Raw genomic sequence first — 19,151 nt, forward strand, 5'->3', positions numbered from 1 at the left:
CTTGGGAGGGTGGGGGTGACTCTCCAGAGCCTCCTTGCATGGCTAGGACAGAGGGAGGAAGTGGGGAGGCCGTTTCAGGTGAGTGGTGGCGTGGATGTGGATGTGTAGGGGGAGGTACATGGAGAACGGAGGGTGGAGGTCTCAGGTCACAGTTAGGAGAAATCAGAAGGCTGGGTGTGAAGCCTGATGTAGGTGACTCGTGCCGGATGCCCTTGGAGGCCTGGAATACCAGGTAAGGTCACTGGACTGGTCCTCTAGTAGCAGGAAGGAGCCCAGGCAGGACTGAAGCCTCTGGGAAGAACAGCTTGGTGGCCTGCCTGTTGGGGGAAGGAGAGAGGTGGGAAAGAGCAGTTGCTGAATGATTGCTGTGCAGACCCCAAGCTAGACCCTGAGGACTTTGGTCCTCACAGGACTAAGGACAGTAAGGCAGCAAGGAAGCCCCTGGCCATGTCAGGAGAAAGAACATACCACTGTTTTAGGAAGGCAAGGTCAGAGGCAGATGGGTAAATAGTGTTCCAGGAAGCTCAGCCAGGGATCAGATCTTAGCACACAGCGTTATTTGCTGAGCCTCCGCTAGTGCGGCCCTGAGGCTCCAGCCGTGGAGCGTTCAAGCCCTGGGTGGTTGGGTGCAGTGGAAAGTGCGAATGCTTTGGAGTGAGAGCAGAGGGGGTGGGAATCCTAACTCCTTTAGCTGGAGGACCAGGGAAATCATTTATAGTCTGAGCTTTGACTCGCTCACGTACACAGTGGGGGTTGCAATGTTGGGGCCTAAACTAAATTGGACAAAGTGGGCCAAACAGTGAGCAGCGTGCTTGGTGTACATTTGTTGCTCAGCACAGACATCAACTGTGATTTCCTGGTCATGACTTTCAGGTCCCCTGATCTAGGTCACCAGGCTTTTGGCCCTCCTCTGCTGCTGGTTCCCTCTCGGGTGTGTGTCCACCAGAGAGAGCCACCTTTGCCGTGTGAGGGAGGGGGCAGTTGTTGGGTATGTTCAGACCAGTGCAGCCAGAAGGCTGACATGGTGAGGGATAAGGCACCAAATCCAGGCTGGAAAGAGCCTCCTGCCACAAACCCACTTACAGTTTGCCGGCCGCCATCCTCCCAGATCTGACCACCTCCCCCTGCTTCTCCTCTGTCCAGGCTTCACCAACGTCCTCAAGATCCTGACCAGGGAGAGCAGTCGGGAGGAGCTGCTGTCCTTCATCCAGCACTATGGCTCCCACTATATCGCGGAGGCCCTCTATGGCTCCGAGCTCACCTGCATCATCCACTTCCCCAGCAAGAAGGTGCAGCAGCAGCTGTGGCTCCAGTATCAGAAAGGTAAGCCTGCAGGTGCTTGCTGAAGTTGGCTGCCAGGTGGAGTGTGGAGGTAAGGCAACTATGAGCCAAATCCTGGCTCTGCCTTGTGCAAACTGTGTGCCCTTAGGCAATCCCTGCCCCTCTCTGGGCTCCAGTTGCACCACGGATGGTATGAGGGGCCGTATGATGGTATCTCAGGGTTCTTCCAGTCCAGGCATTTTCTGAGGCTGCAAGGTGGTGGTGGTGGTCTGTACCCCAGAACTCTGGTCTTCTACTGCAGGCTCCTCGTTCCCAACTCTCTCCGCTTGGAACAACCATTGGGGAAGAGTCGGAGGGAGGGACAGGAGCGGTGTCTCCTTGACACCTTCCCCTCTCCAGGCTGCTTGGAAGAGCGCAGGAAGAGAGCTCCGGCTCCTCTGACAGCCATCACTTTGTGTCTGAGGGTATAGTTTCAAGTCTCTACCATGGAGGGCCTTCTGTCCTCGGGGAGGGCCCCCAGATCTTATCTCCCTTCACTCCTCAGCGGTTACCAGACAAGTCTCTGCCACTCCAGCTTGGGAACTTCCTTCCCTTCCCACCTCAGTTTTCCTTTCCTATGAAATGGGCACTTAAGGAGCTGTTCTTGTCTGCCACCCACATTAAAGGGGAACAGCCTTTTGAGGAAGACAGGCTTATTGCAGACATGAACTATGTATGTTAACAGACCCATGTATTCATATCCCCATTTCACAGGGGAAAAAATGAGTCTTGGTCGTGCCAAGCAGAGTGCCCAGAGATGCACAGCTAATAAATAGCAGGGCAAGGATGGCTTCCTGTTACCGTTTTTCCTATTCATATCAGTTAATTGAGAAAGAAGAGCACTCCGTGGATGGGATGGATGGAAAGGGTGGGGAGCAATGTTAAAGATGTGCTTGCACTTCCATCACATGGCTCAGCTCTGTCTCAAGGACCACATCAGCTGTAACCCTCAAAGCCACAGGACACAGGAGCCAGAAGGGACTTTACAAGCCTTGCTGGGCTTAGCAGCCCAAGTTTGCCATTGGGAAAAGTAAGGCCCAGAGGGAGGAGGACGTTGAGCATCATGGAGCTCCACTGTGTGGGTCCAAGACAAAGTGAGGTGCTTCATGTTCCTGATGAAGGATTTTTCATGCCTCCCCTCCCCCCATGGCTGGATGAAGCCCTGTTGTACCAGCCCTTGCTGTCTCTAGAACTTTTCCTTCTGTCCCAGGGGCTTGAACTCCCTACCATGGCCTCACCTCTCCCTGCCTCCTGTGTGTGCAACTGTGTAGGGCACAGGGTGGTTTATAGGCATGGGGGACATAATTGAGTTGTCTGGGAATAGCTCTGTTTTATGGCTGTGACAATGACGGTCTTTAAGGAAGTGCATTAAATCAATAGAAGTCTCGTTGTCCTCCCCTATAAATAACGTGACACATCATTAAGCAGGGCAATAAGCTTCAGGACTTTGAAGTAATACAATTAGGTTATGTTTATAAAAACCTTCACTCACTGTGGCCACTGAACTAACTCACCTCGGCCGACATCTGGGGCCCGGGACACCACTCTCATGCTCAGTGTCACGTCATCTCTGTCCTCGGCTGCTTCCAGGCCTCGGACTGTGGCACTCCAGAAAATCCCACGCCTTATACAGTGGATTCATGGACTCTGTTGCAAGTCAGATGGCATGGGGGCAGGAAGGGGGCTGAAAGAGCAGCTGTGAGCCCCTTTAAGGCTCCAGAGCCTCAGGTTTGCCAGCCTTACTGGGAACACTTGGTGTGGTAGTTTTTCTCTCCAGGCTGCTTGTGCCAAGCCACTTTTTCTTTCCTCTATCATCCAGGCTTGCTCCCAAGAAGAGCACAGGGATACTCTGAGGCCACCTAACACTAACGCGTGCGTTCCTCTCTCTCTCCACCTGCTGTGACCTACATGGCACATTAAACAGGATGATTTTATTTTTTAAACGTGGGAATGATGTTTGCGAGTGGGAGGCTGAGAAGCCGGGAATTTCGCCCCCCTCTGAAGAATTGAAAGAACTCTGGGCTCAGAGATAGCAGGTGACCTTTCTCTCCCTAGCCGTCAGCTCTGTGTCATGGGCGCCTGCTAAACAAGGGCTCCCTGGGAAGCAGGTCAGGATGGATCTGGGTCTGGAAGCTGATCACTCTGGGGGACAGAGCTGTGGGACGAGGAGAGCTAGTGCAGGGCTGCAGTGGGACAGGCTCTCAAGCCTCCTGCTGGGTAACCTCGGGCAAATAACTGCTAAGTTTCCGTGTCCCCATGTGTTAAATGAAGGAAAGTCATTCCCTTGAGTGGCTTCTGGGAAAATGAAATGAGATAATACAGGTAAAATGTCTGGCATAGAGTAAGTACATGAAAAACTGTAGCTTAAAATAAAGCAAAACGTGTGGGCATTGGCTGAGGATTTCTGGTCCTGGCCATAGCTACTGTTCATGTCTGAATGCACACCCTTATTTCCCCCTGTGAGGCTCCCCTGTCGCCAGAATAGGACAGTCCCCTGCAAATATCCTTCAAACCAGAGAGTTTACGAGTGGAGAAACTCCTGAAGTCTTTGAAATCTATGATTAATACCCCATGATGGCTCATCCTTGACTGGAGAAACCAAGGCTGGAAGAGAAGGTCAGGAAAAGAGACCGGTAGAGCATGGATAACGAGGCGGAGTACAGATGTTAGCACAGCACTTTACAGTGTATGTGTCCTCTGTTTCTCCCACGTACCCCTGGAGGCAGAGAAGGCAAGGATGCCCTCACCTCCCCTTAAAGAAGGGAAACATGAAGCTTAGAGAAGAAAAGGGGCTTTTCAGGGCCACAGTGTGTTAGTGAATGAGATGGTGTTTGAATTCTAAGCTGAGTACGGTGTTTCCTAGATCCGGTGTCCCCAGAAATTAGAAATAAATACCCCAGCCTTTCCAGGTTTACGGATGATGGGGCTCTGGCTCCTCTTGGGACATAGGGCAGCCACTGGAAATCACTGGAAAGCCCAGGGGGTTGGGGTGAATGTGCCTGATTAAAATATTTTCATGAGTTCCCTAAGTGCCGCTAAGTGTGCATTTCCACAGGAGGAAAAGTGACATTTATCATGCGTTAATTCTGTAATTCACTAACACCCAAATGCTCCTTGGCAGACCTCACGCCAGGTCCTGGGGTTCTGTAGTAGGAAGATGTGGGTGCTGTCCCCATGTTGTTCATTACTAGTCTGTCCTAGATGTCCAACATTTCACCATTTTTGTTGTAGACTTTTTTTTAACCCACTGGTAGACAGCTGGAAAGAGGGAAGGGCCGACGCATGGTAAAGAACCCAGGCACTATCATGTGATGGCCATTACTTTCCTTTCATGTGCCAGTTTTGACCAGTTGGGGAATAGCTTGTCCAGAGCACTGTATCGAGGTCATTGAAGCTATTGGCCAAGAACATTATGATCTGTGAGCAATGTCTGCTGCGATGCAGACAGCAGGGAAGGGGGTAGCCTCTGTATCGTTTTCCCTGCAGAAGGACAACGTGAAAGCTAAAATAACAGACCCACCTTGTGACATTGATTCCAGAGGGGGGCTGGGGATGCCAAGCAGGACTAGAAACATGTAGGCAGGGAGGTGGGGCTTTCTCCCACCAAATGGGTCTGCTCGGTATTTCACCGGTCTGGAGGGGACCAGAGAGCACTGAACAGGCCAATTAGATGGTGCCTGTCAGAAGCACGGAAGAGCTGGACCTTAGAAGGTAACCAGAGCAGCCAAAGTCCTTGCTGGACCCTCCAGGCGCAGGCACGCTTCGTATGGAAGCCGCTCAGCCTGTCCGTTTCCTTTAACCTTCGCCTCTGCTCCCAGGTAGCGCCCCAACCACCACATGAAGTTTTGAGTCTCTTACCTCAGCTTACTTTTCATTATATACTGCTGTGTTCTTGATGCGTGTGTGTTTTAAAAAGCTACCTTTCTCCCAGTTGGGCCTCCCTTTCACTCTTTGACTTGATATTTGCATATTCTGCTTAGCTGTGACCTTGATACATGAGACTTTTATCATGATTAAGGACTCTCTCTCTGAAGTTACCCATTCCCTGGCTACCTTGGATACAGACTTCCTCATCTGGAGATAAAGCAGATGATTTGCAACCAGATGGACTGTGGTTCAAATCCACGCTCTAGCTCTTAATCAGCTAGAGCAAATTGGTTCACTGTCTAGATCAGGTTCCTGACGTGCAGAATACAGGTCCCACGAGAGCATAGCAGATCGAGGGACTCATCTGCCACTGAGCTGGGCACCTAATTACCATCTTGATCCAACCCATTCCTTCCTCACTGTATTTTCCATGTCTGCTCAGGTGACTGTACTCCTGTGTGTGTATGTGTGTGTTTGTGTGTGCACACACATGCGTGCACCTGTGTGAAAGAAAGACCAACTGAGGGAGGTAGGAGGAGTAAAAAAACAAAACAGAGATAGGCTAAGACAAACCAAGATACACACACACATACACACACACACAGATACCCAAAGAAGAGACCAAGAAAGTGTAGAAGAGAAAATTCATGAAATTAATAAGTGTTTTCCAAGTTTATAGACTCTGTGACCCTGTGAAAGGACATTTCCCAGTGAAGGTTACACTGTTCTTGAGTTAAGATTGGGATAGTCCAAGGTATAGAGATGTCCTCACAGATAAATGCCTGTTGCCACCTTTAAGAGATGTTTTATCTCTATTATAATATCCCAAGACTGTCCAAGGGAATGAAATTTCTGTATTTCCATTTGAATTACAATGCACTTTTGAATGTCAGCTGAGGCATTCCTAGACTCCTCTTTAAAGGAGTTTTGGCTGTTTGAAAGGCAGCCCAGGGGTTGAGGTTGGGATGGGGGGTGTAGGAGAAGGGAAAGATAGTCAAATGTCACCTCCTTTTGTGAGGACAGTTGTGGCCAAGGGGCTGATGCGGGCTGGAGAACTCTCTTGGGCTTTCAGTTTCCTGAGGGAGCTTGCTTCAAAGACAGCAACCAGACATGAAAGGAGTCATTCTCAGAGCCGAGACCTGCCTGGGTAATGGGTTTACTTCTCTGTAGATTTAATCATCAGGGGTAGTTTTCAGTTCCCATTTGCTTGACCTTGTGTCAGCATTTGTCAGAGTTGGCCACTTCCTGCTTGAGGCACTCTCTGTGTTTGCTTCCATGTCACCTTGCTTGCTGGCCACATCCCTTCTTTCCGGCTCCCTCTCTCTTCTATGTAGCCCCATCCTCCTCTGCCAGACCAGTCCGTGTGGCTGCACAGGACCCTGGCCTGGGCCCCGCTTCTTGGATTGTCCTCCCCTCCATGGGGACTCTGTTACCATCCCTACAACCGATGGCTCCCACTTCACACCTCTGCTTCCAAGCTTTCCTCACATATTTGCTGTTGTGCCAGTTCCCTTGCCCGCCCAAACTCTCCCCACACAACCTACACAACTTAGTACTTTTCCAGTGTTCTCGCGAAACGTGCCATGATATTTTTTGGATCCTGGAAAAGGAGGCAGAAGGCTGAGTCCTTCTTAATATCTCCCTCTAACTCTCCTCCGCCATTTTGCAAATCTTACCCGTGTTAATTCCCAATTAGGTCTTGAATTTACTTACCCTTTTCTTTCCATCTCATTGCTGTCACTCTGTCATATGTTGCCATCTTGGCTTGTCTGGACTCTAGTGTTGGCATCCTACCTGGACTTCCTGCATCCACGCTTGTCCCCTGTCAATCCAAACCACACCACACAGGAGCCCTCAGGACATGGACCAGTCAGGGCACTCCAGAGAGATGGAACCAGCAAGATGGGTGGTTGGATGGATGGATGGATACAAGTCTCTATTATATGTAATATTCATGTAAAAGATACATGATACACACACACACACACACACACACAGAACGGGGGAAGAGAGATTTATTATGAGGAATTGGCTCATGTGACTGATGTGATTGCGCAGGCTAAGTTTCAATCCAAGATCTGTTCAGTGGATTGGAAATTCAGGAAAGCTCATAGTATAAGTTCTATGTCCAAAGTTGGTGGGCTTGGGACCCAAGAAGAACCAATATTTCAGTTTAGGGCAGGAAGAGAATGATGTTCCCACTCCTTACTTCATGGGAGGGTAGCCATTTTATTCTATTCAGGCCTTCAACTGATTAGATGAGGCCGACCCACATTAGGGAGGGCAGGCTGCTTTAGTCTTCTGGGTATCTCATCCAAGACACCCTCACAGACACAGCTAGAATAGTGTTTGACCAAATATCTGAACACCCCATGGCTCAGCCGAGATTTCGCATAAAATCAACCATCATGGGATGTTTCTAAAACAGATATTCTTTCATGCTACCCTTTGGATGAAAATTCCTGGGTGCTTTGTCCTTGCCCTGAGGTTAATTTCCAGACTTTTTGCATGGCCTCAGGGCCCTCCCAGATCTGCTGTGTCCCCAACCAGCCTCCTCCTCCTCCTCCTGCTCCTGGGCTCTATCTGCCCCCAGCTGTCATATGTTGCCATCTTGGCTTGTCTGGACTCTAGTGTTGGCGTCATACCTGGACTTCCTGCATCCACTCTTGTCCACCATCAATCCAAACCACACCACACAGCAGCCCTCAGGACATGGACCAGTCAGGGCATTCCAGAGAATGGACCCAGCAAGATGGTTCCCTCGCACCCAGCCTCACACTCCTTAACTACAGCAGGGGTCGGGGATCAGAGCCTGTCCGCATCCATCTGTGCCAGGGTCCCAGCCAGGTGGTGGGATGTGGCTGATCACCCCTCTCCTTTCCCCTTGCCCCGTGGCTTCCATGCAGCTATTTGCAGGATGCGTCCAGCTCTGAGGTAGAGGGGAGGGCGGGGCGGTCAGAGGAGGTGAAGTGAGGGCTGGACACTCACTTCCTCGTCTGCAGTGCACCCGAGGAGCGAACCAACTTCTTTCTCCTCGGAACCTTGCAAAAAGACGTTACAGGATGTGGTTCATTAAACACAAATAGGCCCCGGAGACTGCCATTTCCACCAGATGAAATTACCAAAAAAAGCATTTGTTCCCCGGTTTAGATTGAGTCCATCTGGAACAGAACACCCTAGTCTTTTTCCTATTGGTGCATCCCAAGAATAATAATCCTTCGTGGCGCTCAGTGCAGAGCAGCTCACAAAGCACTCTCACGCACATTATTTCATCCAATTTACTCCTCCTCCTCGCACAACAGGCCTGGAAGGGAGGCGCTGCTGTCTGCATTCCACGCTTGAGGAAACTGAGGCCTGGAAGGGTAAGATGACCTGAGGGAGTTCGTACCAGGGAGCGTGGCAGAGCAGGGATTTGAACCGCGGGCTGCTTTCATCGCGAAGACCCTGTGTGCGCACAGCGCGGCAGCCTCAGCGAACTCTCTAGAAGCTGGCTGGCATCAGACCCTGGGGAACTGTTTGCACTCCAGTTCTGTTTCTCTTATCCACCATTGGAAGAAGGAGGGAGGGAAGACTTAGAGGGTAGGCCCTCAGGTTGGGCTGGGGAGGAGATGCTCTGTGCACCATTACCTTTCTGGTAGCTTGCATCTCCCTCTTAGCTTGGTGACAGCACTGTGAGGTAAAGCCAAACCCCAAAATGTCACAGCTGGAAGAGGCCTTTGCAGTCATCGAGCCACCGTGAGCTTCTCCTTATGCACTGGGTTTGATCAAAAGGTAGTAGCTGCCCGGAATGCTCTCTGAAAGAGATCCCGGGTCAGGACCAGGCTTGGTGACCAGAATGCAGTGGTCACTTAGCAACATCTACCAGGGATGTCAGAGGAAGAAACAGTGACTCTTGTGTAAGGTGTTCTCTTGTCTCATCTGGGCTGGCTGTTCCCATTCTACAGATGGGAACGTTGAGGTCAGCTTATGGAATCTATTAGAATCTGTAGTTGCAAAGGGGAAAATGTAATAACCAGCTAACAGCACTTTTTGTTTGTTTGTTTTTGGTCTTCACCCTCCTAAAAACTCAGAGCAAATTCAAAGATTCCTGGTTGCCAAAGCCCCCCACCTCCTCAGAGACGGCAGAGTTACTGGTTGACAGGCTGCAAGTTTTCTCATGTTAGGGTACGTGCACACACAAGTACATCCCCACCAGAAGCACGGAGACCACCCCTGTTCTCCTACTTAGGGCAGCCATAAGAGATGGATACTGCTGTAAACCAGTTCCCCTGATTCTATTCGGACAGAGACCAGACCACACTTGTTCCACTGTCACAGTCCTCTCCCAGGAAGGTGACACAGGGGCTGAGGGAGCAGGGCTGTCAGAGGGGACCCTTCTCTCTCAGAAGTCCTGCACTAAGAATGTGGCATTTCCCTGGAGATGAATATGGGGCTTTTGTGCTCTCTCTGCCTTCAGCCCCGTAGTGAAAACAGAATGGTCTGGAAGGAACACTGGGGCATAGAGGGAAGCTTTTGCCTTCCCCAGGTCAGCAGCAGCAGGTAGACCCCCATCAACCTGAGAGCAGCCTCGCTCACAGATACCACAGCTCAAGGCGTGTTTCCTGCTGCTTTGTCTCTCCTTCTTCCTTCATATCTTCTTATCTGCCCATCTTTCCACACTAGTGTGTCCAGTTCCTATTATATGCCAGGCTCTGTTTGAGGGAGGCTGCCACGGCGAGCCCCACTCCTGTTCTCAGGAAGCTCACGGCCAAATAGGAAAGATTAACAGGTGAACAGACAGTTACTACCTTTTTGATAAATGCTATAACAGAGGAAAGCACACGTATGCACGTGCATGCGTGTGTGCGTGTGTGTGTGTGTGTGTGTAGGGTCAGGAGTGGAGAAAGCAAGCCTGGGAAACTGGCCTCTAATCATGTAAGGCATCTAGAAACTTCCCTGGAGGAGAAGACGTCATAGCAGAGTTCTGGAAAGTGTGGGCATCTGCCAAACTGGGGTGGTAGAGAAGGGGTTTGCAGGGGACAACATGCGGATCTGGGGGAAGAGACAAGCCTGGTGAATGCTGAGTCCTCTCAGACCAGGTTGGAGCAACCATGCCCGAATCTCTCCAGGTGCTCTTTCGGGACACCACTGGCTTCTTTTAGGTCTTTGAGTATCTCCGTTCCTCAGTCTTCCTAGTAGTTAAACGGCCATTGCCTCTGTCCATAGCTGAGTACTTGCGCACAGGGGAGAGGCTGAATCTCCAAATGCTGGCAATGAAGTTAAAACATGGGGCCAGTTTCAGATGTACCTGGGGAATATTTGGAAAAGCATCAAGGTTATTCTGAAGACGGTATGAGATCATGTGATGAGTTGGCTCGTAGGAACTCAACACCAATCAGTCATTGTTGCCCCCTCCTTATCGAAGGTATACCTTTCGACCAATACCAACGTACATAACCAGTGTATGTGAGTCTTCTGACCCGTTTGCCAGATGTGCGACATAGGGCAAGACATCTTGATTTTTTGAGTCTTAGTTTATCTTCAAGGTGGGTATGGTGAAGCCTGCCTCACAGGACTATTATGAGAATTAGTGGAAACAATGACTAGAAAGTGATCATCACTATACCTGGCATATAAGAAATACTCAGGGAACGCGAGCTGTCATTGTTATCATTTCCTGTTGTGAGACACAGTTGAATCAGGGATGATTATTATTACCATCAGTTTCCCAAAACAAAAAGCAAAATGGGACAGCTCTTTCCAGTCCTGAAGTCATGGCTGTTTCTCACCTGATGATCTGCCGACTTGAATTTGAGTCCTGCCTGAACCTGGGGGGCATGGGGGGTGGGGGGCAGAGCAGAATTATCAGAAAGCACAGCCTGGAACCCAGCAGTGGGGCACCAGGGAGTGTCTGCACAGCTGGGCACTGAGCTTATAGTGCACAAGAAGCATGTGTCGTTGGGGAAGGGCATGACTGAATCGCATGGAGTTCCTACCAGTGAGTCACGTGATCTTGCATTGTCTTCATGAGAACCTGGCGAGGTCCAGAGTTTTATGTCCATTATCCAGATGAGAAAACTCCTCTGCTTAAGGTCACATGGCTGGTAATAAGCAGAGGCAGGAGTCTACCCCAGGACTGTGTGTCTCCGGAGCCCGCATGCCCTCCTTCATCCCTGTGAGAACAGGTGCCAGGTGCTGAGAACCACTATATGCCAGCAGGCACACTGGGCACCTCGCATACAGGATCTCAGTTAATCCTAACAAGAAACCCTCTGAAGCTGGTGTCTTTCTGCCGAGGAAACTGAGACTCAGTGGGTGCTGGGGTGAGGGTGGGGGGAGATGCATATAATCCAGAAACATACAGCTGGCTGAAATACTTGCTCTTCCCTTTCTTTTCTTGTTCTGGGTGTCTCACCATTTGCATTTTGCTATTACTTAACCACAGTAGACACTCTAAAAAGTGTTCACTGAGAGGCATTCCTCTTCTTCCTGAAACAGGCAGACATAACTTGATCAGGAAGAGTGAAAAGATAGAGGCAGACAGACCAGCAAGATTCTAGCCTGCATGATGTTTGTTAGCTGGCTTCAGACTCTTGTTTTCCGCCAACACCTCGGCCCTGGGTCAAGGCGCAGGCTTTGAGCCAGGCCTGAGAGATGGACTTGACCATCGATCCCTTGGGTTGGAGCTGGTCTTGGTTGTCTTGATCTGACACACAAGCCCTTGGCAGGTCCCAAGTGTTCCTCTTAAGGATTCTTTGGGTCTGCCCTTCTGTTTCCTCACATTTCACGGGTGCCCAAGGAGATGGAAGGCTCCCTTTTACAGATCTTGGTCCAAGAAGTCCCTGAGGTCTGAGGCACCAGAATGACTGAAAGTCACAACCAGAAAGACCCTTAATTCAATAAACCTGTTAACTATAGATGGTGAAATGGGTAATGAAAAACTTGTTCAAAGGAAACTATAAAGTAGTGACAGGGTTAGGACTCAAACTAGCTCCCTTTTCTTTCTTCCTTCTCATTCTAAGAAGGTGTGTTAAGGGGCGATGCCAAAGACCCTGTTTCCAGAAGTATCTCCTTTTTGTTTGTAGCAGCTTTATTGAGATAGTGTCCATACCACACATCGAAGGTATCTTTTTGAGCCTTCTCTTCCAGTGGTGATTTTGCACAAAGACAAAAGTTTGAGTTGAGTTTCCAGAAGGAAACACAACTTTTCATTGTTGTATGGTTGAGAAGCTTCTTCAAGGAAAATGAAATCTGAGGTCACCATGCCTCCCACTTTCAACTACGTCCCATTTTCTGTTGCACCTGCTGTTAGTGATTCAGGGAGGCAGCTGGTGGGAGGGGGACAGGGGGTCACAGCCAGCAGGGGCTAAATGGGATACAAAGTGTTCATTTATATTAATATGAGCTAAGCTGACCCTCTGCCCTGGTTTTGTGGAGCAATGGTTTTAGTGTCTACTCTATGCCAGTGTGGCACTAAATTAAATGCGGTCTGCCTTCACAGCGCTCAGTCTAGACTTGGAGAGAGACAGGGGATGAGGAAATCACAGTGCAACGTGTAGACGCTAGGAGGAGGAAACAAAAAGCATGGTTGGGACACCCGACTCAATCTTTGGCCAGTCAGGAAGGGCTTCCCAGGAAACCTGCAGGAGGCAAGGCTTAGGTGGCACAGGTGGTCAGGGAGAGGGGAGGTTCCAGGTGACAAGACAAACATGTACAGAAAAGACCCTGAGACATGAGGGGGAAAAAGCGTATGGAACAGATTGCTAGGGGCGTGCTGAGATAAACATAGGATGATAGACAGGCGGCAGCCAAATCCCACTGGAAGTGTGGACCCTGTTAATAAATGCGTCCTTTTACTAGGAACAACGTAAGGTCACTTAAGGATTTTGTGTAATTATTAATTTGCGCTTTAAAAACTGACTGATTCTGGCTGGTGCCAGGTGGGGTTGGACTTGGGATCGAAGGATGTGTGTGCAGGATGCTGGATGAGAGTCAGGAAGATCAGTTAGGAAGTTGTAGCCGTGTTCAGGAGAAAAGTAATAGCACCTTAACATTCCGTAGTCATGAAACTGGAGAAAACAGAAATAAGTGGGTGAGAAATGGGGGTGCTGAAGGGTTTCTTAAAGTAGAACAAAGGAAGCTCAGCTGGTGTTGGAGAGCTGAGCTCAGATTTGAAGACAGCGAATGTTAAGCTTCTCAGGGAGGCCTTTACCCAGCTCAGCGGCCCAAGGTTCGCATACCGATTGGCAATACGAAGTGGGCAGCTGGACGTGCACCAGACTGGTAATCAGGAAAAAAAATAATTAAGAGCTGAAAATGCAGGTTTGGGACCCAGTTGGTAATTGTCATAGGAGAAGACAGAGCTCCCAGTAAAAAGATACAGTTCCCTTTTCCTCAGGGTGGACCTTTCCCGCCCTCACTGGGCCCAGTATTGTTTTTGATGTTTTCTTTAGAGCGGCTTTATCTCATTCAAAGGGGGCTGTGCCTCCTTCTCATTTCTGGCCAGCTTTTCCTGATGTAAAACGCTGTGGGGCAGTGAAGGACAGTCCTCTCCGTGTTAGGTGGGCTGGAGTTAACATCTCCTGTTTCAGGGAGGAGGGAGACGGGTCTATGTAGCTGTCCTCACTGGAGTAGGGGGGAAGAAAACATACTTTTGGGGCTTTGGCATCAGCATTTTTACCTTTTGTTTAGCTAAGAATTAAGTAGCATTTATGGAAGGCGCAGGGTGGATTGCCTGTGTGTGTGCATCACACACTTCTTCCACCACATCCATCAGCACAAGGTTCCTTCTCCCGCATCCAGTCCCTGAGCCAGGACCAGGGGACATTAGAAGCATGCCTACTCCCTTCCACCCTTTGAGCCATGATATTTCCAATTTATTTCTAACACTGCTCTAGAATGATTAGGTTTGCAAACAAGTTTCAGGTCCTTGGGCCTGAGAGAGAGTTAGAGTTTTTATTCTTTTGTTTTTTAATTTTTAAATTTTTTAAAAATTTACATCTAAGTTAGTTAGCATATAGTGCAACAATGATTTCAGGAGTATAGAGTTTTTATTCTTAAGCTTAGATATTAAGTGTCATTTCACAAAAGCACAGTCTTATTCATGTGGTTGGTCACAAATTATATTCATAAAAATTTATCGGACTCTAAAATGTGTCATCACTCGGAAGTAGTGGGACGGACTCCCACCTGGTCGGTGTGTGATTCGGACATGCAGCTGATGCTACCACCCACACATCAAGATATAAAAGGGCTTATCACTCACATTATGAGGCTTTCTGCTCTCAAGCAGGTCCGGAGTGGCTTGAGAAAACAAGGAGAGACTGGCTTGGCTTGTATAGATAACGGGCAGGGGGGTGGAGGTGAGTCTGGGTGTGTCACCAAACTTTGAAATTCCGTCTGACATCAAGGGTGGGAGCACCTAGGTTTGCCAAATGAGCTGAGCGGCTGATGGGGAAGGGGGAGGTAGTGGGGCTTGGATGATGTCAGAATTCAAGCATCAAATATGGAGTCAGAATCTTTACAATTCACTCCGGATGTCTGGTTACTGAAATGTGCTAGGATTCAATTAACTGAACTTGAACCTGTGTAAGTGAGCCATTATGGTACTCTGAGAGCTGCAGTGTGAGGGTGGTAAGAGAAATGAAGATTCTACTAAATGCCTTATTTAACAGCCCATCGTTGTATATTTTGAAAAGTGAAATGCGTGCTTTGGTCACTGAAACTCTGAGGGCGACAGAGTGTCATAGTGAGGCCTTTTGTTAATCGATTTCATTTGTGTAGAGACGTGTGTGATCTTGATTTATGTTTTGGGTCTCTGTGACACAAGAGATTCCCAGAGATAGATAAAGAACTGTTGACCCCACTGACTGGACCGGATGACCACATCATTGGCAATGGCCCAAGACTGTATAGAAATGTGGAGATGGGGATGACTGTTGGCCCACCGCGAAGAGGACCGCATGAAATTTGGCCAGTTCTGCTGACTCTTGGGTCCTGTCCCATTATCAGGAACACAGTGAAGGACCAAAAAGCAGCAGCTTCCCAGCAAACTCCATCATATATGATGGTTGGTGATGCCATCTAGAAAGTATATAAACTGCTTGCTATTCACTCAGTTGATCCCAGGAGACTCCTCAGATAGCCAAGGGGTCTGGGAAAGGGGTGACTTTCTCCAGCACAATGGTATCTGGCAGAGGATCAAGGAGGGAAGGGGCACCCTATTCTACAGTATGCCTAGGGCCTAGGTTTGGCTCTATGCTATGGCAGGGGGCCTCATGACTGTGCTGAACTTTCAGGGTGCTGCTTCCACGACCCCAGACATAATGGGCAGCAAGGGATGGAAGGCCACAGGTTCAGTACCTGTGACAACCAGCCTTTGTTTCCAGGAGAGCCCAGTATGCAGCTAGCAACTACACTCTAATGGCTTATGTTAATTTTTGTCATTATCTGAGTTCATGAATAATGACCTGGAGGAAAAATCCTTTTATGCTAGCCATCTATAGGAACAGCTAAACAGGCATATTTCTGTTGTGAAAAATACCTACATATGTCTATATATAAAATCCTGGCTCCATTTAACCTCCAAAAGCAGTCAAGATGACATCCTGCCTACTTCCATCAAATAATTAGCCTTTAAGCTTTCTGTGCAGCTTTCCTGGGGGGATACAATACTGTGAGTTTTTTTACGTCTGCCCCTCCAGCAATCCCTTTCTCTCTCCAATAGGCTTTTGCCACCACGTCACCAACACAGGTCTACAGTCTCCCCCTGGATTAACTTGAAAATTTCACATCAGTGCAGCATGACAGAAAGTTGTGTTTTCTGAGTGTTGTAACCCAGCGGCCACGGTCCTGCTCGCCCGTCCGTCCGCTGCCTCCACCCCGGGTTGGGGCAGCACTTGCAGGTGCCGCGGTGCGCTAGCTCGCCAGGTCTAGGCGCTCTCGTCCGGGCTTTGAGCGCACCTCCGCACCTCTGTCCTTCTCCTGAGGGAGGGAGAGAAAAAGGGGGGCAGGAGGGAGAGACGCAGAGAGTGAAGACAGCACTCACAGTTTCCGATCAGGCGAAAGAGAGAGAGAGCTTTATTCAGAAAACTGTCTCTTATAAAGGTTTCAAGGCGGGAAAACAAAGCAGCTGACCTAGGTCAGTTACCAGGTAAACAGAGTCAAATGAATATCAAAAGAAACGCCCAGATTTGCCTCAGCAATGCTGGGAAGGGGGGAGTTAGCACTGAATAATCTAAAATACGGTTTTGATCTTTTGTGCACCTTGGCCATTTCATGTCTGGCCCAGCAAGACAGACGCCAAAGTTATTTTTACCAGGAAATGGCAGTCTCCAGCCTCTAGATGCAAATCTTGTTTACTGGTTCACTCTCCAGAGTGATAATCCTTGCCTGAGGCAGACAGAAAACTTGGCAGCCCCTGACATCTGAGCACCTCCCACTTTCTGAATTAGGTACTTTTACATGTGCTATCCCATTATATCTTCGAATTCTCACAAAAGCACTGTAAAATATAAACTGTCTTTGCCTGCCACCAGATGAGGAAACAACAGTTCAGCAGAGTGACAACAGCTAGTACATGACCCACAGTTACAATAGTTGGGGCAGAGTTAAGTACTTGGACTGCCGTGGAGTTGATTGTTACAAAGGGGAAGTTCTTTCTACCACTCTCATTTAAACACAATTATAGCAAGAATTAGGCAAAAATAGTGAGGCAAAACTCAACAATTCTAGCTGATTAAAAATTAATTAAAATTGTAGAGCTAAAAGGGATTGTGTTAATGATCTAGTCTAACCTCTTTACAGACATGTGTTGATCACCTGAGGCCACCTAGCTAGGTCAGAGACAAAGCTGTGATTCAGACCCCGACAAAGTCCAGTGACTTTCCCACTAGAATATATCGCCAGTCCCAGAGCTGCCTCACTAACTCCAGACTTGGCCAGGATAGCATGAATATTAATGATATTGACAAGACACAGCCATAGGTCTGGAGTGTGTGTATTTTGCTAAGCAGCTTTCTACCTCACTACTGCCCTGCTTGTAAAATTCATCCAGGCATCTGCTATTTCATATCTGTAATTTGTTTTGAGATCCCTTGAGGGGCTGTATGTCCTGAGTACAAATCAGCAGCCTAGTCAGGTGCAAGACAGAGCCCCGAGTTTCATACTAGGCTCTTCCTTCCACTTCCCTGCTACAGAGCTGGGTAACACTTCACCTTTAAGAGGGCATTAATTAGGACTAGATTAAAGTACAACTACTTAAGCATTACTTGCCTTACCCACAGGGACACTGTAGGACTCCAGCCAAGTCTATCTTACTGACTGGAGTAACGGAGTGTCCCTCTACGGACTGTGTCAGGCTGGAGTGTATGTACGTTGGGATTGGCCCTTACAGTCATTCAGGTAGTGCCTATCCCTGGCCTTTCAGGAAGTCCAGGGCAACGGAACATTAGATTCCAAATGTCTTAAGAAAGACTGAAATAATTTCTGAAAGAGTAGACATATTCATATCATTTATTAATCTTTTTCTTTTCTGAACACTTCCCATAGTGCCTGGCCCACAGTAGGTACTCAGCCTATAACTGAATGAATCATTGCTCTAAAACCTTAAATTCTGTGTTAACTTTCTCAGAATGATAAAGGGAGGGAGGGACTTAATCAACCTGTAATTTGTTGGCCTTTAGTCTTTCAGTACCTTATAAATGGGCTTCCCTAAGCATGCTGTTCTGTCCAATGTTAAGGGGGCTATGTTAAGAAGACTAAGGTTACTGGAGACCTATCATCATTAGCAAGTAAACAGCATCCAATTAAATAACTGAGGCTATATTCTGTGTTAGGCACCATGCTATGTGCTCACAGCAATTTATACAATAATAGAAACGTGAAATAGGGAGAATGATAATAGAAAGGAACAGGTGATGAGGAGAGGACATGTCTGAGAAAAGTTGTGGTTGGCAATTAGGAACCCGTAAAATAGGAAAAGAGGGGAAAGTCTGGAGTGCTTGGACCGCCTCACGCTGCTCTTCTGAACAACTCAGTGAAGACAGTAACAGCAATCACCTGCGGAGTCCACCGAGCACTACAACCAAGCAGTTTTGCATCCACTGTCTCCTACTTTACACCCTTCCTGTGAAAAGTCATTTCCATCATTTTCCAGAAGGGGAAATGTGAAATGACTTGCCCATGGCCACACGGAAGATTAGCAGTGGTTTTCGGAGCATGTCCTATAGATTCACAAGAGTTTTGTAAGCATAGACGGGAGGCTGGATGAGGGATAAATAAAGCCTGTCCTCCAGGCCCTCAGACCTGCTTCACCCAGAGCAGCTGCGCTCTGATCTACTTTACATAGTAGACTTGCCAGTGAGACTTTATTCGAATAAGGGCACTAGTGCTTCAAAACAAACAACAGACCACACACAAAAACGGCTGTAACTGATGAAAACAGTGTCCTGGGACTGTGCTATGTATGTAATTTAGGCAACCTGGTAGATGATTGAGAACTGACTGTACTAAGCACAGCCTAAAATACTTATATTAAAGAAACAGAAAATATTCAGACTACACTTCCGTCCATTCTGAGCCAGCAGGTGCCGGCTGTAGTCGAGGACCCTGGCACGGCTGTAGTTCAGTAACAGGAAGCCCAAGATGCTGAACACCACTAGCGATGACACTTCCTTTCAAAAGCCTCGGCAGCTACAGGGCTTCTGGCTGGTTTACATGAAGCCAGCCCACGATGTACATGTCTATGCTGCAGACCCTGGGCCCGAGGCCGAGACCCCTGTTACTGCCTCAGGGAGCCCCCCCACTGGCAGCAAAGACAGATCTCCTCCTGCCAGGAGCTGTCACAGATAAAGTGGTGCTAATAGCTCATGCAGCTCTTTGTGAAGCACTTTTAATTAGATCAGTTTCTTCTCAATTATACGATCTTTGGAAATTGGACATGATTTCATAATTGGAACACAGGGCTTTCTCAAGGTGAAAAGCAC

At 48.5% G+C, this 19,151-nt stretch overlaps 1 protein-coding gene across 3 annotated transcripts in view; it reads left to right on the plus strand.

Moving 5' to 3' along the window:
- The window catches only part of ASTN2 (astrotactin 2), an 861,939-nt gene that overhangs the window by 626,070 nt on the left and 216,718 nt on the right, over window positions 1–19,151 (plus strand). For all 3 annotated transcript variants that reach the window (XM_029919897.1, XM_029919896.1, XM_029919898.1), the window contains one exon: window positions 1,144–1,323. In XM_029919897.1, the coding sequence (XP_029775757.1) occupies window positions 1,144–1,323 (180 nt within the window). The remainder of the gene's footprint in view (window positions 1–1,143; window positions 1,324–19,151) is intronic.

Source organism: Suricata suricatta, chromosome 13, assembly GCF_006229205.1.
Source record: "Suricata suricatta isolate VVHF042 chromosome 13, meerkat_22Aug2017_6uvM2_HiC, whole genome shotgun sequence".
Taxonomy (NCBI): Eukaryota; Metazoa; Chordata; class Mammalia; order Carnivora; family Herpestidae; genus Suricata; species Suricata suricatta.